Here is a 25819-nt window from a genome sequence, read left to right on the forward strand (position 1 = left end):
TTACTTCCATAAAGGGGACAGGATGAATAGGAATGGAGGTAGAGAGAAGCAATATTACTTCTATAATACGTTGCAGCTTCATATGGAATGAATAAAACAAAGACAATTTTAACATCTGCGCAGTCAATAAATGTCAGTTGCCAGAAATCAGCTCCATAGCCCGTGAACTGACTATAGAGGTGAGGCAGATTCCTGAATGTGAATATGGATATATATTTTCATGCTATCATGCCACCTAGACTTACACAGTCTACAGTCGCTGTACAGAAGGGGAACTCAATTACTTGGCATAAATGAGACTTCATATTTGCAAAATAAAAACTTTCTAATAGCCAAACTTCTGGTCTCTCCTCTGATGATAGCTTCCTCATCATAAACCCAGAACTGAAAATCAGATCTTGATTGATATTGTACCCTAAACTCGTACAGACTTGATAATAGAACACTGCCTTTATTTAGTTATTTTCAATCCACAGCCTTCTACAGTGGTTTTATGGTTACTCAGAGCTTGAAAAGAAATTACTCCTGCAGCAGCGGTTTCCAAAATGCTTTGTAGCGTCTTCTCGAAAAGTGAATAGAGACAAGCCAACCAGAGGTAAGGTAGAATAGTATGAATAAAAGCATCAATTCCTGAAGGCTTGGGTTAGAATTCGGACAGTGACTGTTTCTTCTTTCAAAGAAGATGTGGCTGGTGGTCCCTTGCTGCTAACAAGGGGGTCCGAGGACAGGAATCCTCAGAACTCCCAGGGGAACTCACTAGAAATGCAGAATGTCCAGTCTCACCATGAGCTCCCTGGTCACAACATGCATTTCAATCAAACCCTCCAGTGATTTACATGTGCACTCAGATGGGAGAAGCACTGTCGTACAACATGACAGAACACGGTATAAATGGTAACACTGAAAATGAAATTTTTGTCCCCAGGGCCAGATAGGGGCGTGGGACAGAAGTTACCAGAGAAGTGGGGGGGGGGGAGGTCCAGACACCCAGAAAGTAAAGGGGTTTCTAGGCCTATGGTCCCGCAAACAAGCCCTAATGATAACTAGACTCCATCCACACCAAGTAAATAGCTTGTCCAGCAAGTGCGAATTGTGTGGTCATGAGGACTTCCTTTTGACTCTCTGATGCTCAGTCTATCCATCTGTTAAACAAGGAACTGACACAGAATGAGCTCCCTCTAGCTCTAAAGTCCTATCATTCAATACACAAAAAACCAACAGGCTGGGGAGAGCGTTCATGTAACACAAGGATATTTTCACAATTCTTGTGCAGAGTACTTTGTGATCTCAGGGCAATTTTTACATTAAAATAGGATTATTGTTCCACTGAGGAACCTTTTTTTTTTTTTTAAGGAAAAACATTTATTTGTGGAGAATTTATTTTTGTATTGAGTGAGAGTAACCATTTCTTCACCCTTGCTCCTTCTAAAGGTTTTACTGCATCTTTCTACTTTCTGGAAGTCGGCTACCCTGCACGCATGTATCAGAGAAGGGAGAGAACCCAGCCGGAGGTGGAGACGAAGAGAGAAGAGTGAAGTGTGTCAGCACGCTCTGCAGTCACTGGGCTGAGAAGTCATGGCGCCCGCTCTGACCTCACTGCGCACTCCAGACCTTGGTTCTTTCACGGGCATCTCACTTGCCAATTCTAAAGTAATGCAGTCGTCCCCCCTTATCCTAGGAGACACATTCCAAGATCCCCAGTGGGTGCCTGAAACCTTGAATAGCACTGAACCCTATATCCACTGTGTTTTTTTCCTGCACAAACACACCTGTGATGAAGTTTCATTCATACGTCAGGCACAGTAAGAGATGAACAACAGTAGCTAGCAATAAAATAGAATAATTATAACAAGATACCCTAATAAAAGTTACGTAGATGTGGACCCTCAAAAAATTGTAATCTACTGTACTCACCTGTCCTCTTTCCGTGATGATGTGAGATGATAAAGTACCTATGTGATGAGCTGACGTGAGGTGAATGGCGTCGGCAGTAGGACACCGGGAGGCTCCAGCTGCCCTTCTGATGACGTCAGAAGGAAGCTCATCTGCTCTGCGTGTGGTTGACTACAGTACGGAAAACCATGGAAAGGGAAACCATGGATAAGAGGGACTACAGTCCTGTCCTTTACAGTAGCTAGAACAGGAACATAATTTTTTAATCTACACAAGCATCCCCGTACGATGTTTGAATGGCCACACATACTGACAAGCAAAACTTAAAATCTACACAGTTCAACAACGCCTAGGCTCTAAGCCACCAGGTAGCCTCTTTGGGACCGATTTTCCCTTAACTGTTATACCGAAAGTTGTCCCGAAGCATCCCCAAACTAATCTCTGCTCTTTTACAGGAAATCGTAATTTATAATATTTAGGCAATGCTACAATGAGGTTATGAAATAAACAGCTAAAACGTTGCACTACTTTGGGGTTTCAAGTCACCGTGATATTAAAAAAGAGAAACACTTGCATCATGGAAGTTGAACTTGGATCGAACTTTCTCAACTGAACATTGTCAGCTGCCAGAGCTTCAGGCAAGAACCCAGAAAAGATAAAACTCCAGTCATGATGGAATTAGCCAAGCAGTACCAGGCCAAGGCCAAATGAGAGCAGGCGGCATATTCCACTCTGTTGCCAAGAGAACCCCTCTGACAGTGTCACGTACCAAATTTTCACAGTGAACATTAGGAACAAGATGGCGATTAAGGTGGGTGTGTAAAAGGAAAGCATAGTCGAATATGTAAGGCACCTCAGAGAACTCTTTGCTTTATTCTCCTGAGAAATTGCCAGAATGAACTAGAAACCACTTAAGTATTACACTCATCTCTGCTTCAACATAACTTGTCCTCGAGGACTCCCTATCAAACTTGCCTCTTGCCTAACTTGGCAATGGACGCCACTACGAAAGACAACTGCAAAACCCATTTGTGTATACAAAATGACAACGGACTTTCATGCAAACTACTCCCAAGACCACCAGAAACATTCATCTAGATATCTGGCCTGATCTCGAACTCAGTATAAAACAACCCTCTTTGTAACCCCACATTTCCCAGCAAACTCTTCCTCCAGACCTCCCTGGGCTTTGTGGGTGATACTATGACATTCCCAAACTGGAAATCTGATAATCATTTGGACTGCTCGCTCCTTCATTGCCCAGGTTTAAGCAAGTCATATTGATTTGTTTTTGCCAATATTTTCTGTAATCAACCATTGCTTTTTTCTTTCTATGGAACCCAGTCTAGCTCATGCATTTATTATCCTCATTTGAGCTATTTAGAAAACTCATCTCCCATTTACTCATTAATTCATTTGACGCATATTTGAGTCCCTACTATGTGCTGTAGGCACTGTGTTAGGGGTTCAAGGACAAAAAGGTGAGCAAAAGGGACATGGTCTTAGTCCTCAGAGAGTTCATGGGCTGGTGGAGCTCTTCCCGCTACGACACATTTTGCAGGGCACCATCACATCACCTTACAAACACACTCTGAATCATATATGTATCCGCTCAAATGCCTCCAACGGCCTACTGAAAACAAAGCAAACCAAAAGGAAAACTCTTCCAGCCATTTTAAAGCTTGTAAGTTGGCTTCTACCTGCTTCTCTAGTCCCCAATTTTACTATTTTCTCAACAAACCATCTGGTTGAAACCACCCGGCTGAATCTCCATTTCAGGACACTCCGTATTTCTTGCTCTTTGCTTTGTTACTGCTGTTTCTTTTCCCAGAAGAGCTATATCCTCCATCATGATGTTTTTTGATTGTCATACAAAAAATGTTCTTTCTCCCTTCTGAACTTAAATATTTGGCCAGTTTACATAGTACTTCATGTATTCAATAAAAATGTTCCCAACTTCTCATGTGATAGACTCTGCTAAGGACTGGGATCTACAGAAGAGCATACTTTCTCCTATTATAATTCATATTTCCACCTTTAGCATCTTTTGGTTCTCAAAGGCAGGGATCATCATACCTTGTAACCTCCATAGGGCCTTACTTCCTTGTTCATATGGGTAGTCAATGACTCGGATAGTAATAATGATCCTCTTAATACCAACAGAGACATTTTAAAATTTCACCATTTATTATGTCAATAATCATCTTCATCATTCATTAAATTTTTTTTTTTTAATTGTGAACAATCCACAGAAACCTTTTTCACTTAAAGCCTAATTTGGGAATGATGTCCCTTTACCCTGGAAGGGGAACGTGGTGCACTATAATGAGTTATGAGCCACCAGATGTCACTCTTGTAGATGCTAGTTCCATTGGTCTCAATCTGAGTGAGGAAGGGTCTCGAATGTTGTATTATGGTGGTAAAGCAGAAGTTCCACTTAGTCACTGGATACTCATGCTCCCAATATGGATTTCTGTTTAGAATGCCTTATGTTACTCAGCATTAGTCCTTAAAGTTACAACCTCCCATCCCCCCAAAAAAGCACAAGTAGAGGGTTAAGGATGAATAGTCTGGCTAAATGGTGAATTTCTTTTCTCTGTTGGCTTGTCTCACTGCTCCAGTTTAGTTTTATATAGTGTTATGTGAGTTTAATGTTGCTTATTTGAAAAATGAAAACAACAGAGGATGCTTGAGTGGTTTGGGCCCAAAAGGAAATCTGTATTTTTGCCAGGAAGAAGGAAAAGGGAAATTTGTAACAGGAACATTGACAAAACCTAATCGGAAAAGAAAGATTCATGAGGTTTAAAAATAAGTATGTATACATAAAAGTGAATTTTATTAATTTATATAATACTGGTAGTTTGAAAATTCCAAACATCAGTGGAGCAAGTGTTTCCAAAGGTATAAAAACCAAACCAGCTCTGAAGAGAGAGAGAAACTCTCCCACCTGTTTTTTTTTTTTTTTGTCAAAGCTCAGGGACAGCAAAACCGGAAAGTCGTCAGGAAAGCCACAACAGCTTTGTCTCCCCACAAGTACACTTTCTACGACAAAGTGGTGTTAAGTAAATACGAGAAAATCGTATTTAACACATAATTTTATCTTGGCAGTGTCCCTTTAAATACAAAAGAAAATGAACAGTGGAAGAGTAGAAACAAAATTATTTATCCAAGACGCTGCAAGAGCTCTTTGAATGCTGGAGCCAGGAATTCTCCTTATTCTGCCCTGGTTCGCCTTCCTGCAGGCTGTGTGTGTGTGTGTGTGTGTGTGTGTGTGTACGTGTGTGTTTTCCCTTCAATCGCAAGAAATGCAACTCTGACATAGCAAATAAGAAATTCTAATTGCAAAATTATACCTTCCATGGAAGCCATTTTCTACTCCTTTGCTCTAGAAGCTCGGAAGATATGGATGCTTCCACAAACAGAATGAATGAAGTCCCAATTCTCTATGGTGACAAATTCAGGAAACGGCAGGTTTTATCTTAAAGGAGTTCAATCGATACACAAATGCTCTCGTGTGCAAATAATGGAATTCTCAAATTGGGATAAACGCACTTTTAAGAATTTGTATTTTGATCATTTATTTCAGGTAACACTTGTGGATAATATAACATAGCTTTGAATTACAGAGCAGATAAGGAAAATCTAAAAGGAAAAAAATTAGGGCAGGCCTTTATTAAATTTTAAAGTATGCCTTTGCTATACTCTTATAAAGAGCCAAATAGGGTATCAAAATCTCTGGAGATCACCAGTATAATTTCTTTATCATGTTCCATTTAAAATTTAATTATGCAGTCTACAACAAAAAGAATCTGAGCTGTTTAAATAGGTCATGCAGTGAGTAACTTAACAATATTCTAAAGTTTCCCTTGTAAAGATCGTCCTTTGATAGTCTGTTACACATCAGAACACTGTATTATAAAACAAGTGCAATTTAATTCAGTCACTATGGACTCATATACATCTATAAAGAATGAAATGTTTTGATTTAGGTAATTTAGAGATGTAATGAAAGTCATGTTTCTGAGATAGCTGCCCACGTTGGATGGGCAGTATCTGCTTATACGCTCTCTTTGGGTAATCATTATTTCCATGCAGGAGAGCAAGGTCAAGGGAATTTTTTATTCAGTGTTTGGGGCATTTTGCTTTATTATTTTTCAATGATCATTCATAGCAAGGCAAAAACCCACCTGAATAATTAACATATGAATTAGAGGTGTGTATGGCCTCTGGCTTGCTATTCCTTCATTTCCCGCCTCAAATTTTAAGCAGCACTGAACTCTAATGTCTTTATAATAACAAAGTAAACACTGTGTTGAGCACTCTACATGTATCACTTCATTTTATTCTCAGAAGAATTGGTCTTATGATCATGCCTACTTTACAGAGAGAGAACATGAGGCGCAGAGAAGTGAAGACACTCATTCAAGATCACAGAACTAGTGAGAGGCCAAACTGTGATGTGGACACGTGCTGGAGTCTGGCTCCAGAGCAAATGTGCCAACTCACTTCAGTAGGCTGCTTTTTACAATACAAAAGGGACCTCGTTTTAAATATGGACAGTGCTCAAATGTTGGTGAAAATAATTAGCATAAATCCATTCTTTGAATGGACCACTATAATAGCTACCACATATTGATTATTTACTGCATGCCAGACACTGAGCTAAACTTATTATGTGCTTTATTTTCTCACACTGACACTTTGAGACAGGTATCATAATTTTTCCAAAACTACAAATGAAAAACTGTGACAGATATTAACTAACGTGCTCAAGGTCACATGATTAAGAGACAGCAGACACAAGATTCAAGCATGTTGAAAGCCCAATCTTCTAACCCTGAAGCTAACACATACTCAACAGCAACAGCTCCAGACAGCCTAGTAACAGTCAAATTTAGGTTAATAACTTTCCTGCCATTAAGATGAATGTTTCTGGGTACCAAGTATATAAAGCAGTGAGCAGCATGGGAAGGGTGAGAGCAGAAATTATACATCTGGTCTACCACTGGTTCTCTGAGAGAAAGCTTCTTCAGTGCTTCTTCCCTCCCTTCCTACTATAGACTGAAAGTTTGTGCTCCCATATCCCCAAATCTGTATGTTGAAGCCCTAACCCCTAATGTGATGGAATCAGGAGGAGGGGCCTTTGGGAGGTAATTAGATTTAGGGTGGGGTTCACATGGTGGGATCAGAACCCTTAGAAGAGACACCAGAGAGCTTTCCCTCTCCCCCCACTCCCAGCCACAAGAGGATATGGCAAGAAGGCAGCCATCTGCAAACCAGGGGTCAGGTCCTCACCCAGAACTGAGTACTGAATTGGCCAGCACCGTAATCTTGGACCTCACAGCTTCCAGAACTTGAAAAGTAAACGTTGTTCAAGCCATCAGTCTATGCTATGGTATTTTGTTATAGCTAAGATACTTTCTAATTCAAACTTTCATTCAAACATCTATTCACTCAGTTGGTCAAAGACTTATATAAACATTCTTTTCTCGGCCTAACATGTTCAGGCACTGCTAGGCAGTGAGGATAAATATCGAATAATAATGGGGTCTCAATGTGGTTTCTACTTAGTGGAGAAGGTGTAAAAGTCCCCCATTAAATTGCAGTGTCAGGTAACACAAATGTTAGGAAAGGAGTTAGCACCAGGGGCTTTGGAAATTAACAGAAAAAGCATAAAACCTTTCAGGACACAGAAGCTTCATAGAAGAAATGGCATCTAAGATGTGTGGCTTCTTTTTTATTGCTAGTTAGGTAGTGAATCTGAGAGGGAGGACTCTGGGGATTGTAAGGTCTGGGGGCATAATGGCATCCTATGTGGAGAATTTTAACTCCTTTTCTTTCCCTAAATCCATTCTATTAATTTGCACAGGTTGCTCTTTAAAAACAGTTTAAAACATTCTCTGGATGAACAGTATCAAAGAGAACAACTGCTCCTCAGGCTGAGTCCAAACTCTTCACATCAACCAGTCATCCCCTAAGCTCCTCTTCACACCTCTGCACACTATCCAACAATATGGTACCACTTCCTGTTCCCTGCATACCATCCCTGGGCCTCTGTGATGACTTTCCCTCTGTGTGGAGTGCACAGCCCTCTCCACTGCCACATGCTTCATCCTGACCCATCTTCTCAAGTCATGCTCAGGATGATTCACGATGCAGTCCTTGTTTCCTCCAATCAGAAGTGGCTCATCTTGTTGCTGGAAGCCCTTAGTGCCTTTTGTTTGCTTATCTAAGTTGTCTTATCTATCTTATGGCATTAAACACTTTCCACCCAGCACTCTGATGAGCTGTGCCTGCTACACCAGACTAAACTACTCAGGGGAAGAGACAATGTTCTGTTTGTTTTCTACCAAAGAGCCTACAACAATCCTTGGCACATAGTACTTGATGTACCTTTGCTGAATTAATGAATAAATGATAGATTTTGTAAATGTTAAATTGCACCAGACTTGGGTCCCAGGAAAGTTGGGGGAATTATTCTTTCCTAGGGATTATAAAAAGACAGGAAATGTTCATCAGCTTCAGATGACTTAGTAAGAGGTTGGCCTGGAAATACCAACATTTTTTTTCCCTACTTTCCTCACTACCCAGCCCCTGGAAAACAATTTTCTACTCTGGTTCTATGAGTTTGATTGTTTTGTTTTTTCAATTGTTTGTTTTGTTTTCTTAGAGTTCACCAGTAAGGGATAGCACGCAGTATTTGTCTTTCTCTGTCTGGCCTATTTCACTTCACATAATGTCTTCCACATCCATTCATGTTGCAAATGGCAGAACGTCTTCTTTCTCATGGATGAATAATATTCTAGTGTGTGTATGTATGTACGGATGTATATAGACACATCTTCTTTATCCATTCATCTGTTGACAGACATTCAGGTTGTTTCCGTATCTTGCTTATTTTGAATAAAGCTACACTGAACATTGGGGTGTAGGTATCTTTCTGAGATACTGTTTTCATTTATACTCAGAAATGAGATTCCTGAATCATATGGTAGTTCTATCTTTAATTTTTAGGGGAAACTCCATACTGTTTTCCGCAGTGGCTACATCAGTTTACATTCCCACCTAGAGTTCGCAAGGGTTCTCTTTTCTCCACATGCTCACCAACATTTGTTATCCCTGGTCTTTTTGATGATAGCCATTCCAAGAGGTATGAGGAGATATCTCATTGTGGTCTTGATTTGCATTTCCCTGATGATTAGTGATGTTGAGCACCTTTTCGTGTATATGCTGGCCATCTGTATGTCTACTTTGGAAAAACATCTACTCAGGTCCTCTGCCCAGATTTTAATTGGATTGTTTGTATTTCTGCTATTGATTTGTGTGAGTTCTTTATATATGCTGGATATTAAGCCCTCTAATATGATTTGCAAATATTTGTTCCTATTCCATAGGTTGCCTTTTCATTTTGTTGATAGTTTATAAAGATCAACAATTGAAGATCAAAATTCCATAGGTGAAACTGTAATATAATGACTTTTATGTCTGATAGTCCCATAAACAAGCAGTGCTATCTTCTTGGTAGAAGATCTCAAACAACAATCCGATGGCATAGGTTGGCACTCCAGAAATCGGGGGCTCAGTTACAATATATTTAATACTTACGTTCCCTAATCCCCTCAAAGAAGGCACAGACAAAAGATCAAGTTGTTGGATTAAAATATAAGAAAAAAGTCCAAGTTTTTCTGTCACAACTTTTACCTTTGGTCCCTGCCTCCAATAGCTAAAATCTCATAAAACACGGACTCTGAGTTACATACTTAATTATCTTAAGCTTCGTTTATCAATGAGCCTCAAAGAGCATCCTGACTTCTGGGTGTTGCGCTATAACAACCACTGTAGAACTTCAGCTGTTTCTACCAGGGTCTATTCCATGGCTTTATTTTCCATACTGTTGAGTTTATACTAGGAAAGTGGGCTATGTCGGCAAAGAATTAAAATGCTCTCCCTTTTTAAAAAATAGCCACTACTAGTACATGATTATGCTAAAACCTCCATTAATATGAAACTTGTTTATACCTTTACTCTGTTATCCAAAGTCAAGTGCTAGCTCTGTATAAGCATCATTTATATTAAAACCCCAGCTGACCAGAACTAATTTAATGCCTCCTTTCCATTTGAATAGTTGGGGGGTTTTACCATAATTTAATTAAAAGACACCTACCTAAACTAAACACCCTTCACCATTAAAAAAAGATCTTGAAAGACATGCTTGTAATGGGAAAAAAAAACAAAAAATAACCAACTGTTCAGATTGCTAAGGTGTCCTTTGCTACAGCAAAATAAAGGTGGGGTGTCACCTGTGAGATTGAAAATGATCATTTTCACAGTTCAAGAACTAGAAACATGCATCCCATTTCCGGGACACTTCAAGACAAAGAGGGCAGCATGAATACTACATGTAGCCAGTTTAAATATTTGTTTTAATCCCAACAAGATCATTGGTTTTAATATTTATAATATAATTACAATGCTTAATGCATGTTGCTCATATAATCTAATTTTTTCTGGTGACATATGATTACCGGGCTTTAATTTCAGCAATGGCAAGAATTCAAAAACACATTTAGGTTATCATTAGTAACGAAAAACAAACCTGGTACCTGTTCAAGGACCTTGGGCACATATCTCATTTCAACTTCAAAGCATTTTTAACTACCAAGACACGATCCACTGCTACATGATTTGTACATTTTCACAGAATATTATCAACCAGCGGCCAGCTACTTTAAATTAATGCCATGTAAAGCAATTAAAGTTGAAATACTCCACCCCCGTGCAATATTTGGAAATGGCCTTTCAGGAAATTTCAAGACAGTCAAAGCCAATGAAAACCAAACTATAAAACTGCTTTAAATGCCACTGTCTTCCTTCCCAGCCACATATCACTAGTTAGCAGTTGCCTGCATTTTCCATTTTTCCTAGATGTCAAAGCATAAGCACGATTTTATGACTCAAAGGATAAAAAACACAAAGGGTCATGTTCCACTCATCATTAGCCGACAAACGAACAGAGTAACTACAGGTGCCTTGTTCTAATAGCACCGAGGGTTTTCGGGGCTCATTTGCACTTTGCCAGCGACAGGCTGGAGAAATATGCAAAAGGACTGGAAGCTAAATGACTGATTGAATTCTACAAGTCTGTACAAACAAACGAGTGCTAGCGAAAGAAATAGTCTGTCGCCAACAGAAGGATCCGTCATCAATGATTAACATTATTTCATGTTAATGAGAGGGAAGGAAATAACTGTCAATGGATATGTCCCAAACTGCCCTGGAGAAAGTAAAAGGATACCTGAGACCACATGAGAAGAAGCATAATTGAGAAAGAACTGACATAGTATTTCTCACACCCTAACTGCCGTGCGTTACAATGACTGTGAATTGCAGTTAGGATGGGATTGTTGTCATGTTTATTTTCAACATGATACAACTTTAGAATAGCAACAACCCATGGGGAAAAAAAAAAAACTAGGTAGGCTCATTACCAAAATACCTCCCACCGAACTGCAGAAGACATCAGATCCTCCCTCGAGTAACAAACCAGCTACAATGGAAGATCGTTCGCAGTGAATGCAGGCATTGCCTCTTGGTATTCACAATAGAACACTACTTAATAGAATTCAAGGTACACACCAGGTCTCTCAGACATCTGAGTAATTTTTATCTGCGTGATTATAGCACCATGTGGGTTTCATCTGACAATACGAGGGTGGTCTGCCCCTTAGCCGCTCTAGAAAAGTTTGAAAGTCATTCTGCATTCCATTATTTGGGGATTAACTTCCTCACCACAAACATGAGCAGATCCACAAGCCTCTTTCTCTCTTTCTGAAAATGACAAACACTTAGGTCTTCACAGCGAACTTCCTCCAGAGCGAAAGCACAAGGACAAACAAAGCCATTGGGGACACACACACCAGAACACACGTTCACTTCGAACCCTGTAAACCGGCACGGACTTGAAAAGTTTTTTTGGGATGATATCCAAAGGATTAAGACATAGAGTAATTTAAATATTTGGATCACAGTAAACAGTTTTTTTTTTTTTTGGCAATATTAATCATGATCCTATAAGCAAAGATTTTCTTTACATAAAAAAAAAACCAACCAAATGTGCTTATCTCCTTAAGCAGATGGTGACGATATGTACTTTCTCTCTATTCCCTAGTGCTGTTCATTATCACATTCTGTTGGCTCTTCTTTTTCTTTTCTTGAGATTCTCATCATTTTCATTTCCAACAGTTCGCAGGCAATACCCTATGCCCTATTCACTCATTCATAAGTGGTTATGGAGCACCTTTAAAAACTAAGGAAAGATGCTGGTGCTGCCTACAATGCCCACTAAAATACCTCTTAAAATGCTGTCACTGCCTTTTTTCTTTTTTTCCTCTCTTCTAATAAATAGTGGTAATCATTTTTGATAGCTAGTTGTCTATAATACGCATCCTATCAATCATATCTTATTTCATATGTTGACATAAAATATCAAAAATATATAAAGCACACTGATCAATGTATATATTGATTTCTTTTCCTGATGAGATATTACTAAGTATTTCAATGACAATAAGAAATACAAGAGTACTTATATTATCATCGAAACTATGATGTAAGCTCTTTCATGGAAGCTCAGAAATCTTTCATAACTCTGTAAGTCCTTGCATGCAATCACAGTAGATACACTGAAGAAAAATGCAATTCATTTTGCTAATTTCCATGAATATAATAAAGGAAGCAACATGTTTATGATTTCTGCAGAGAATATAGCTCATATATATCTCCAAATGCATGACATAACTTTAAAAAAATGAGAATGATTTCTCTAAGTCATACACGGACATTTCTCTCATTTCTTCTTGGTTACATCTCTTATATGGGACTCATACACAACTTTTGGCATTTACATCGTGAAATATGAAGTCTTAAAATCTGATGTGGGGAAGAGAACATTACAAAGGCCTCTCCAAGAAGATACAGCACTTCTTTCGAGGTGCATCAGAAATCATGCCCAGAATAAGCAAAACCAGCCTGCTCACCTTGGTAGACTCCCCGCTAACTCGGTGGTTGTGTCTCTGGAGGAGAAAAAGAAGATATGTATGATTAGCTTATTTTGGTAAATTATAAAAATTTGTTTACTAAAACCATAACACAACGCACCAAGGACTGTAATTTCATATGTGTGAAGAAGATACTATATATGCACCTGTTCAGAAATTTACAATCAACTAATCACATTTCTCATTAATTCCCATAAATCTTTCAATGTTATTTTCAATGCAGTTTTACACACATGCAAAATGTCCGCCTCTGCTTTCTGTTTAAAACATTAAAATTTGAAAATGTACAACATACAGAAAGAAAATAGGAAGGAAAAAAAATCCCCAACCACCTTTTAGGTATTTTTCCAGTTAAACAAAGCACCTGTATTTCTTTTTCTAAGAATCATTTAGAAACAAGTTTAAGAATATGTCTTTGTGTTGATGATCTCTGTCACCTGAGGTTTATGAAAGAACACGTACAGCACAAAATCCAATTCTTTCAGTAGCAAATTGCTGTTTTTTATTTCTTCATTATAGTGTCCTACCAGGTGGGATTTTTGAAGGCACATGCTATGATAATTCAAATGGCACAATAGACAAGTCACTAATTGAAAGCTTTATAGTGTACTAATAAGAACGACCAGACACAGATTTCAAAACTAACATTTTCCTAATTGCAATATCCTATCTTTCAATCAGAGATGTGTTCGTGGAAATGACAGAAAGCAAGGAATAAGAGGTGGAAATGGAGGCTTAATGATGAGACACTTTAAAAGCAGAGGTGGGCTCAACTTTGTGTTGGGGGATTAAAGGTACAATTCTTAGGAACAGTGGTCCATAATCTTCTTCAGGTCATATCATCCCTTTAAGTATCTCATTAATGATACAAACCCCTTACATAGCGTAAAATAATAATACACTCGTACATGGGCACCAAAATATGGCTCACAATTGTAGATGGTTCGTGGACCTCCTACAACTACCATGTCAACCCTGGGTTAGGAATCTCTCCCTTAAACTCACATTGTCTTTACTCATCTTGACCATCCAAATAAAGGACTTCCTCCTCCAGGAATTTTCTCTGGCCCTCCCAGCCTCCAGAACTCTCTCCTACCTACTATCTGGTTCCTGTAGAGGCATAACACCCTTAAATTAACAAATGATTTATAAATGAGTGACTTAAGTTGGGCTCCTATAGAAATATCCTTTCCTAAATAACCAGATAATATTTTTTAAAAGATTTATTTATTTATTTATTTATTTATTTATTTATTTATTTATTTTAGAGAGAGTGTGTGAGCACAATCGGGGGGAGGGCAGTGGGAGAGGGAGAGAGAGAATCTCAAGCAGATGTGGGGCTCGATCCCATGACCCACGAGATCATGACCTGAGCTGAAATCACAAGTCAGATGCTCAACTGACTGAGCCACTCAGGAGCCCCAATAACCAGATAATATGAAACGTCCAGCTTTTATTGCCACAGAATTAGTTTTTGAGAGAAAGCTTCCATTCTTTTAGCAAAAACCACAGTTGAAAGTTTTGTCTGCGACACTGTTGAATGCTTTAATGTATTCATCTCTTCTAAGAATTCCCTGCCTGCATGAGAAATTTCTCTTTCCAAACAGAATCAGAACTGTGGGTACTCCAGCTAAGAGGCACCCCTCCCTTTAGTCTTCCTTTATAACATCGATCGCAGCAAGCATCTTTTAAATTCTATTTTAGTATTTATTATTTTGTAACTTCAGGCCAACATACGTGAGTACTCAATAAATATTTGTTCGATTTGCAAGGAATGAATTAATGAACTTTTCTGACCTTCTTGTTGCCCTGGAGGGTTAGATCTATGTTTAGAGCTTGCTCATAGGAAGAGCAGCATCCCAGGGTCAAGGTACATTATCTTTCCTTCTTTCTAATATTTTAACTCTTTACTTTTGCTTTCCAGATTATATGTACTTTAATATTATGAGTCCCCCCGGTATCTTTTTTAAAAATGTTGGACATACATTATAATATATCCACTTAAATCACACAGTAGAGCAGCATTTCTCAGCCTCACACTCTAATGGCATTTGGGGCCAGATACTCCTTTGTCATTGTAAGATGTTTAGCAGTAGCACAGGCCTCTACCCACTAGATGCCAGCAGTATGTACCCCCCCCCCCACATTGTAACAAATACAATATCTCTAGACAATGCTAAAGGGTCCCCTGGGGCAAAACTGCCCTCAGTGGAGAACCTCTGCAGTAGAACAATAGAATTGAAGTATCCATAGTTGACTTCTGTTTCAAAACCTTACTGGGTTGAGCAATATTGTTCACTCCAAGGGAAAAACATGGCGACTGGGCCCTGTCCAGCATGCCCATCTCGCTCTGGCTCCTGGCACCTAAGTGTGCATGCTGAATGACAGTATGCTGTGCTTGTTCCCCAACCGATTTATGTTAGGGAGACTCATTCTTATTTTCAAATCTAATTAAACAAGATATAAAACCAATGAAAGCTGACTGCGGAAGAGTTCTCGTTTCTTTGAAAACCAAGTAGTATTCTTTGGAAAGAGTAAAAATAACAAGTAGCTTAAGAAAAACTGACCTTGAATTAGGACTAGGGGCAAGACAACCATAAATATTGGGGGATGAAAGACGTCACTGTCACACGGGTCTTTAAGTTCTTATTCCTCTTCAAGAATAAACTGGAAACAGGTGGTAAATTATGGGTGTGATTTATGCGCAAAAGACGATGCAGGACTCCGCACAGTGGACCCACGCGCTCAAAGTGCTGGCCTTCTTTTAGAGCAAAAAGGCTGCGAAGGAAAGTTCTGCTCTCCACATAGGACGTACCCACTGGGGAAGTTTATGTTTTACGCAACTGGGTACTCAAAAATTTACATGAGAATGACAGACATAACTTCATAGGAAAAGTAATTTTTAGTGAACTTTCATGAATGGATGAACACAGGTTAAATGATGTTACCTAAAAACCGGATGATTTCATGGCAGCACGTAGCCCCATGATTTCGAGAAAGAACGCGAAGAGGGAAAGATCCACCCATCTGAGTACAGTAATGCAGTTGGACTCACCAACCAAATACCATTTTCAAGATCAGCAAAACACTAGAGCTTTTAAAGCATCGACCTGTTCGTTTTTTACCCATTTACTATTGCTAATAAATAATCTGAATTATTCATGTTTTCAAGAACTTATACCTTTTGTAAAGAAACCCTTGAGGAAAATACATTTAGCATAATATGCTAGGCTTCGTCTAGATAACGCTCTATCAAAACCCACTTGAGAGATCTTAACAAAGTACCGTACAGAACATTTTTAGGGCAGTGAAAGCACTCTGTCTGTGATACCATAAAGATGGGCACATGTCCTTATACACTTGTCCAAGCTCATAGAACACACAAGGCCAAGAGCGAGCCCTAATGCCAACTATGGAGTCTGGGTGATAATTATGCTGGTTCATCGATGATAACAAACCCATGATCCCAGTGCAGGATGTTGATAATGGGGGGGCTGTGCATTTGTGGGGGCAAGGGGAATATGGGAAATTGCTGTACTTCCCTGTCAATTTTGCTGCGAACCTAAAACTGCTCTAAAAAATAAAGACAGGGCTTTTTTCCCCATAAACGTGTATGGGTTGCAATGTCCAGTATTAATCTGACTTTCTAAGCATAATTCATCTTCAGCGCTAATATTTATTCATCCAACGTAATCACCGAACACCTAGCATATGTTCAGCGCACACCATGCTGGGTGCTTTCAGAGGCACCAAGATGAATTAGATCCTGATCCTTCTTTTCAGGTGTTTACACTCCAGTAAAGGATATTATATAAGGATAAAATGGTGGATACTTTTGAATTTTATACTACTGAGAGCTCCTTTAAGCCAAAGACCATGACTTGTTATTTTGAATACTCGGTCCCTAGCAGAACCCAGACACCCAGTATATACGAGTGGAATAGAACCAAGAAACGTTTCTGTTTGCAGGTAATTCCCACCTCCTACATTCATTTCTTAAGATGCCTGTTGGAATTACAGCAACTGCACTCATTTCTTTTCTTTAGTTACCATTACTAAGCTAATCTGATTTCATGAAGAGAGTAGAATGCTAAAAACTAAGCGAAAACGATGAAAAAAAAACAACAAGCAGATTTTTGTGTTCCAAGAAATAGAGCTGTCCTGGGGGCTAAGAAGTAGACTGAAATGATGGAGGGCGGGCGACAGGTTGCATATCCTTGGGCAATTTCTTCTGCCTCCTGGCTCTCTAAATCCCAGAATGTAATAACAATGCTGCCCTTTGATCTGGAGTTGTCGGATCAATCAGCAATGTGAACAAACAAGAAAGCTCTCTGCAAATCTGAAGTTGTGCTATAAATTCAATGTTATCAAAGAAAAAAAGCAGAGGAGACAAGCACCTTTCAAAAGCAGATGAGTGTCCTGTGGGTATTATAGAGCTTTTCTTTTTTTGTAGATTATTTAGCATCCCTTACCAAAAAAAAAAAAAAAAAAACCACTTTAATTTTAAATGTGTAGAACAGTCGCCGGTGCACAGTGATGTCAGCTTTTATCATCTGTCTGAAATAGCGTTCTTCCTCATCATGTCCTATCCCTTTCCATTCCGGAACTATGCAAATAGTTCTTTTTTTAGGAAGTGTTGAAGCAAGAGCACACCATCTATTTCTGTGCAGCTTGCCAGTTTCCAAAATTAGCTGACAACTATAAAACAGAGGACAAGAGCCCCCATGCTAATTGTGTGGCAGCACGACAAATATTTTTAAGACCTGGAATGTTTCTCTCCAATGGTAGGTACCTGTGATTCTTCCAGAAGTCCTAAGACTTTTAAAATGTTAAAATGCATTTTATTTTTATTGCACGTCCTGCAAATGATGTAATGTTTCAGTCATAGAAGAGGTGAGGTTTCCTTTAATTAAGAGTGAAAGCATAACAATGCTTTCTTTCTTTTCTTTCTTCTTTCTTTCTTTCTTTCTTTTTTTTTTTTTTTTGGTCACCTGGCGTGGGGCAAAGAGTGGGCACTTAAAGTTGGATCTATTTCCCAATATGACACACACAAGAAGATTCACTTAGAAGCATCATTACAAATGCACACATTAATTTAGGATGGTTAACTTTTGTTTTACATGGTGAACTTTGGCTCCAGGGAATCTAAAACACCTTAGAGATTTCCTCTCTGATGAAGAAAGCCCAAAGACACTGCTCATTCCTCCTAACCCAACATTGTTCCCCCCCCCCAATCGTTTATCTGTCCTTTTTATGCTCTCTTTATTTTGTCCCTTCTTTATTTCTTCCCTCCTGCTCTACCGCTCTAAATTTCTGCTCACGTGATTAAAACATCAGTGTGTGTGCTGCGGTGGGAGTGTGTGTCTGTGTACAGACACAAGCGATTATTTCCACGTGGTCAAACTATACACACCCACGCAAGCTCACACTTTCCGGACTCTCATTTAATACCAGCCAGTCTTGTAGGCTATTTACATGAGTTTACTCACTTACCCCTTACAAAAGCTTCATGTAGTCGTCACTATGATTAAAACACAACGGAGGTGAGAAAAACAAAGCAGAAAAATATAAGTAGCTTCTTAGAGCCACATGGCTAGTGACAGGGCCAGGACTTGAATCCAGGAATTCTGGTCTCGGAGTCCATGCTTTTGATGAGGATGTTATATTGCTACACAACATTTACAAGCTACAAAAATGTGTGTGTGTGTGTGTGTGTGTGTGTACATACATACATTTTTTTTTTCTTTTTTCGCGGGACGGGACCCCAGCACAAAGGCAGGGGTAGAGGCAAACCTACAGAATCAGTTGGAAGGGCAGTGGCAGGGCTGGAGGGAAGGGGGGTGGGAAAGAAAGCCAGCCAAGGTGGCCTGGAGACAGAGGTCACACTGAGCCCAGCATGACAGCAGAATGAAAGGGAGGAGAGTGGGGTCTCAGCGGCTGAAAGGGGCCAGGTTTGGGCAGGGTGAGGGTGGGGTCCAGTCTTATCTGAGCCCTGCAGGCTGCCCAGGCCTGTCCTATAGCACAATGCAGGCTGAGGGCTTGAGCAAAGCCCCCTGTGGGAGGCAGAGGAGGGAGGGGCCCAGAAGCACAGGACTGGAAATGGGGTGGGCCCTGGGCAGTGGTTCTCAGGGTAACAGGGCTGCTGCCTGGGAAGCTCACCAGAGGTAATAAAATGGGGGCACACACACACACATTTATTTCACATGTATACTTACATATTTATGTGCATATTACATATATAATATATTTGTGTATATATATGATACATTTACTTATTTGGTTTGGGTTGAGTACCATAGCAGGTAACAAAGAAATGGCCCCACTATCAGCAACTTTACAATGTAGAAGGGGGAGACAGACCAAAAACAAAGGAGCACATGGCTATTTACGACTACCCTCCATAGCACAGGTGATGAAGAAAGGCGCAGGGTAGGCACAGAGTGATACTGGGGACATTATTTTCTACAGGGCGGCCAGGAAGGGCTCTCTGTAAGGACACCCAGGGAATGTGTTAATGTGCAAAACACAACCATTTCCTCCCCCCTTAACTTCTCTGCCCGTTTCTTTCCTTGGCACTTGCATTTCACACTTCTTTTCAGCAAATATTCACCTAGGACCCACTGCATGAAGCAGACAATTCTAGGTGTTGTTTTGGTGGAAAAAACATGATAGGCGGTCTGGATCTGTATACTCAACACGCTGGCGAAGGAAGAGGGGAGACCGGCCCTCCGATACACTCATGTCCTCACTAGAGACATCGGGCTTTGACAAAAGATACTTCCGGCTGCTTCAGAGGCCGGCCTCGCAGACCCACTCCGGCCAGCAACACGCACAGGAGGGGTCCTGCCTGCGGACCACCTCCACCAGAGCGCCACTCCAGGCCCCTCCGCCCAGCCCGCGTCCGCAGAGGTGGCCTCTTCCACACTCTCGGTCCACAGAGTCAGGCCTACGAGGTGGCGTTTCTCTTTAAATCACTTCTGGGTTTGGCGCAGGCTGAGGGTTATTCCCACGGGGAGATGGAGCTTCCTTCCTCCAAGTCCCGCCAGAAACAGGGACAAACGTTGGGAGTGTTTAGATGTAGGGATTTGCAGCAGGCAGCAGGCACTCATGCAATCTGAGTTGTCAGAGCACTGGCTGCGTGAAGATTGCTTTTATCTCTGGGCGCCTGGGTGGCTCAGTCGGTTAAGTATCTGCCTTTGGCTCAGGTCATGATCTCGGGGTCCTGGGATGGAGCCCCATGTCAGGCTCCTTGCTCAGTGGGGAGCCTGTTTCTCCCTCTCCTCCCCGCTCATGCTCTCTCTCATTATCTCTGTCACTATCTTTGTCTCTGTCTCTCTCGAATAAATAAGTAAAATCTAAAAAAAAAAAAAAAAAGGTTAATTTAATCTCATCATTGATCCATCCAGCCTCCTAATAGGGCACGTCCTTTTCAGAGTCCTTGCAAAGATTTCTTTTGCCTTCTTTGGCCTCAGAATTACTTCAGATTATTTTAGCATTCCTTACATAAAACAGCCACAACTGTGCGCCTTTCTTTGCGCGCCCTGCAGTACCTTGAAAACAAAATCGCCAAAGGTTTCTCCCGACCAGCTCTGCAACGCGGCCCATCTGGCCCCGCCGGTCACCTGTGAGGGGCCACTGTTCCAATAGCCCCTCCTGTCATTTTGAGACGGTGTTAAGGGCTTTTGTTTTCCTTTCTTTCCAAAATGTCATCTGGACACTTAGCTCAGGAGTGCACCTGAGAAGGGGAGGCTTGTCCTCGACGCTGCTGGTGGCCTTTGGGAAGAGAAATGCATCTCCACACACGCTTGGGTTTACCTGTTAATCACCCTCCTCTATGCTCCTGGGTCCAGACGGGTAAATCACGTATCCAGGAAGGACCTGCATCAGCCACGAGTAACGATTCCCGCTCCTTAAAACTCACTTATTTAGACTTTAGCAATAGCAAATGTAACCAGGCCTGGAGGACGGTCGCAGAGCCTACAAATGGCACATGACGTTTCATTTACCAGCTTGTACTCTCAGAAGCAAAAAAGCAAAAGAACAAAACAAAACAAAAAACCAGACAATGTAATGCAAGGCTGTATGTGTGCGTTTTAAAAGCTTTGTTCACAAAATGACATCTCTCCAAAAAAACAAAAAACAAAACCAATAAAAAAGAGAACAGGTGTATTCTCTTCAAATTCTACGCTTCTGCCAGGGGGAGGAGGGATCAGGTTACTAAAAGTTCTCTGCATTTAATACTGCTAGATTATTGTGTTCTAAGCTTTACTGTAATTCCTAAGTGGGCTTAAGGGAAACTCTACCAAAAATTATTAATCAAAAATAATTTTTTTTCTTTGATACATCAGTCTGAAAGAAGGCCCATTTTTCAATAATGCCTCATTTTTCTCCATTAGCTCCTAGGGATGTAATATCACCAATAAGTCCTCTTAATGAGAGAAAATCATCCCCACTCCTGATAATTTCTGGATCAAAGAGGGATTTGCAAATACTAGCCTGCATCGTAATGTTTGACTAACGGCCTAATCCATCAACCGACAAGTATTGGTACCAAGTTCATTACCATATATTATTAGCATGTATTTATTAATTTGCTCAACAAATACATTTCTACAGCTCCTACTATGTGCCAGTTTCTATGTGCTAGGGATTGAGCAGGGAATAAACATGAGATGGACTATGTGGTATGGAAACCATCCCAGCAAACACTTACACAAAGGAATGCCTGCTTTTAAGTACCAGGATGAGATTTTATCTGCCTCCATCCCCTGACATCCCCCTTCAAGGCTTCTGGGAATAACAGATCCAGAGAGACTTCATCAGCATAACAATGCCAAAGTCTTGACTGATGAACCAGACTTTGGCAAGAGGAAGGTTATTGTCTTACAGATGCTGCCCCTTCCAAGAACCTAAATTCAAAAGCTACTGCCCAGTTGAGAGGGATGTGAGAACTTGCAGGACACTGCACTTTCTGGAAATGCACTCTGACCTGGGGGAAGGTGGCGGAAGACCGAAGGCACATGGGGGACATGGGGCAGAAGAGAAGAGGGAGAAGGTGGTGGCTTCCTGGCAGCCACAGTCAAACTCTATGTGGGATGAAGCGACAGAATGAAAAAATGTAGAGATGGTTACAGCACCTCCTGACTCCTGGTCTGTTTCAGATCAGTGAAGAGTCCACTTACTTCCTGTCCCTTCACAGCTGAGACCTGCAGGCCCCACCAGGCACTGGCTGCCGGAGGGCTCTGAGGAATACAGGCTGGAACCCAGGACTCAGGGCCTTGTTGGTTTCTGCCCGATGTCTGGAAGTAAGAGACAGATATGCCCCTATTTGGTACAGAATGTACCCGTGACCTCTGCCAAATGAACATCCCTTCAAAGGGTTTCTATGTCCATCCGTGGACCTGGCCTCCACCCTGCAGCTGGGAATGGGGCTCAGGCCAATGCATTGAGCCCCTCCTTCCTCCTATTTTAATGAAAGAAAAAAAAAAAAAGATAAAAAACAGAAATTCTGTCAAAGCCGACTCTGGCTATAGGGTTAAAAGCCTGTAACTGCCATCCATGGAAAAAGTAATAAATATTGTGCTGACGTGATCTGGGGGAATCTTATTTTTTTTGTTTGTTTTTTTACTTTCCAGTATAGTGGCCATAAACACAGGAAAAAATACTGAAGCTTCTTCTCTCCAACAGTATGGTTACTTATTTTTAATCTACCCATTTATACAGTCCTCAGTGAGAACAGGACCACGCTATTACCCCTCCTCTCCTAGGCCTACTCCAAGAGGTTCCAGAGTTCATGATAAAACAGTCAAGACAGGGAGCCCAGCCCTTCTGACTATAAAGGCTGGCACAGACATCAGAGGTCTGGGCAGAAACACAGAATTCAATCTGAGTTCTGGGCACAGAGAGACGGGCGAGATGAAACTTCTCATCCAGGGGCCCTTTCACCTTCTTAAATTTACCCATTCAAAATAACGCGGCTCCAGCGCTATCCGCAGAGGGGTAGTTAACGCTATTTTAGATCCTTCCTATCTTCCCAATCGCCTCTTGGACTCTGCTGGGTAAATTAAATGCGGTATTCATCACTACCTCTGAAAATTCAAATCTGTGTATTCAACCACAATGGGTCATGTCCAAATCTCTCATTTAACAATCGCCAATGTGCCTTCTCTGTGGCAATAGGAATTTTGAACCAATCCCAGACGAAACCTCCAACCTTCAACACATTCACAGATGACAATTATATCTCTACAATCACTAAAAAAAAAATAAAATAAAACCAACAGAAACGGAATCAACAGTAAAAGAGCTAAATTATAGATAACAGAATATTCATAAAACTATACCTCATCTCATGAATGTGGGTGTACTTTCTGTATGCCAGGATTTCTTTAGCCACTAGTGATATTCAGCATATCGCAATTGAGTGCAATTACAGTTAGCTATAATTAAGAACAATTACAGCTTTTATTTCTACTTGTTCTTTAAAAGCACATTTGTAATAAAACTTTTTTTTAAAAGGTGAAGAATATAATTATACATCCTTATAACGTCTCAAATAATTAGTTTTACTAAAGTTTCTTCGGGAACAATTTTCATTTTAACTGTCAGATCTGCCATTTATAGTCAATGGAACATACTTTTAAAAAAATTCCATCATTAACCTTTTTCACCCCATATAGCTGTATATGAATTATTGGTACAAATTGGAGGTTTCAGTATTTAAATCTCTAGGGCCTGCTGCAAGCCATAAAAGAATTTTCCCTTTTAGTTGTCTATGTGCCTGGATGTTCATGCATGCACATGGGTGCACGCGTGTGTGTCCTTTAAGAAAAAAAAAAAAGAAGAGATGCTACATTTTTAGAGTATGTTTTCTGGCTCAAGATTTTTGGAAAAAAAATTGCTTGTGTTAGAAAGAGGCATTCTCTAGTTCTATATTACAGAACACTGTCTCTTTGTTTATTTACTGCATATTTATGCAGGACCCAAACTACACAGTGCCAAAATGAAGTCCCTGCATTGTGACAAACCTGTCCCTTGGTTTAGTAACTCATGGACTGTCCGTATCAGTGGAATGGGACCAGGGCCTTGGGATCAGTGACAAATGCTACCTCCTCATAAATCTGGACTCCAACTCAACCTGACCCAATCACTGTCTCCCCTCCTAGAATGTAAGCCCGTGAAGGCGGGGATGATCCCTCTTTCCATATCTGTCACCAGCACCCAGATCAGAGAGCGGCCGTAAAGAAGATGCTCGCTAAGTTGAATAAGTTGGATCATTTGAAGAGGGTTTTTTCTTTTTTTTTTTTCAGGTCTTTCCCATTTATGTTGGGAATAATTGAAAATTAATCACCCGAATGACTTTGAAGATAGAAGAAAATTAGGTAACACAACTCCGGAAATTAAGGATATTTTCACCACTTATCTGGTTGAATTAGCTGTCCTGGGAAAGCCACGTTAGACAAAGTCTGCACACCTGGACAGGGTGGGGGGGGGGAACGGATCATCTTTTAAGGTTCTTTTCCTTGGATTATCTAATACCCAACAGAGATGGAATCTTAAAGGCAATTCACATAACCCTAAAACGGGCATGTGCAGTAGCGTGTGGGGCAGATAAATACAATCACACCCAGAACACAGACCATCGGTATCAAAGATACTAATACACTGAGAAATTGCTCCTGTTAAAAATACTCTCAATATTCAAAATACTGAAATAGATTTGCATACAATTTATATTGTGAAGCTTATCATTTATTCCATAACAACCATCCGTTACTACGTACTATGTTTCAATCGCTTTGCTTAGCACTTCACATAAACTTTCTCTCATTCTCCACACCTGTTTGTTATTAATATGCTCATTTTTCAGATTAGGAAACTGAGTCTCAGAGAAGTCAAGAAAATTTGAACCCAGGCCTGTCCAACTCTAAAATAAACAGTTAAAACAAGATAATAAAACAACTCATGGCGAATCACCGTCAAAAGACATCAAAAGTAGGATGATAACCTGGGAAAGGGGAGGGGGGGATCTCTATAGCAACCTAAAGGCCCAAATGAGGGAAACAGGGATCTAAAAAAAGTTTCACTCTCAACTTTACTTATAGACCTACTAGCTTTTATCTTACTGGTTCTCAGACATACTTTCTATGAAAAAGATCCATATGTACTAGAGGTATTGAAAGGGGGTGTCGAATGGGTCAGGTCTAGGGCTGAAGTTAGCTTAAACTACTTCTGGCTATCTATCCTTGCCCAAATGCACAAGAAGGCATCGACATGTCCATAGCTCTGTCTGTAACCGAAACCATCTAAACGGTTTACTGGCTACACTGTGCGATATCCACGCTGCGGAATATCTATGGAGCACTCAGAAAGAATGAGGTAGCTTCCCGTGTTCTAAAATGGATAGAATTCCAAGGCGTGCTGGATTATAAGAAGAATAAGTTGCAGAACATAGGTTGGGTTTTATGCTGTTGATGTTAAAAACAAACACAGAACAGGAAGCTCGTAAGTACATTTGAGTATGGAAATGCAGAGAAACGGGCCTGGAGGAGATCGGCAGGCTAATAAGTGGTGGCCTCTGCAGAAAGGAGAGCGGTGGGCATAGTTCAGTCCTGCACACAAAACTTGTTTTTTTAAAGGGCTGCCCAGCTGACCTGAGGGCCCAGCGAGTGAGGGGGCATTTCCAGGCCAACAGCAGGGCTTTCAGCTGAGGGAGGAGGCGTCAGGGTCCTCCAGGGTGCATAAGCTGACTGCAGCATCTGCTGAAAGGTGGCAGGACTGGGCACCAGCACTCTGTCCCTGCTCCCTGGGGAGGGCTACAGCCTGGGGTCTGGGATGGGGCAGCGGGCACACATCATGTTGTGTGTGAG

General features: G+C 40.7%; 1 protein-coding gene across 6 annotated transcripts in view; it reads right to left on the minus strand.

Annotated features, from left to right (window-relative positions):
* CELF2 (CUGBP Elav-like family member 2) overlaps window positions 1–25819 on the minus strand; it is a 556236-nt gene that overhangs the window by 376350 nt on the left and 154067 nt on the right. For all 6 annotated transcript variants that reach the window (XM_044392047.3, XM_057304588.1, XM_026478623.4 and 3 more), the window contains exon 2: window positions 12930–12965. In XM_044392047.3, the coding sequence (XP_044247982.2) occupies window positions 12930–12965 (36 nt within the window). The remainder of the gene's footprint in view (window positions 1–12929; window positions 12966–25819) is intronic.

This window comes from Ursus arctos, unplaced genomic scaffold (genome assembly GCF_023065955.2).
Source record: "Ursus arctos isolate Adak ecotype North America unplaced genomic scaffold, UrsArc2.0 scaffold_30, whole genome shotgun sequence".
Lineage (NCBI taxonomy): Eukaryota > Metazoa > Chordata > Mammalia > Carnivora > Ursidae > Ursus > Ursus arctos.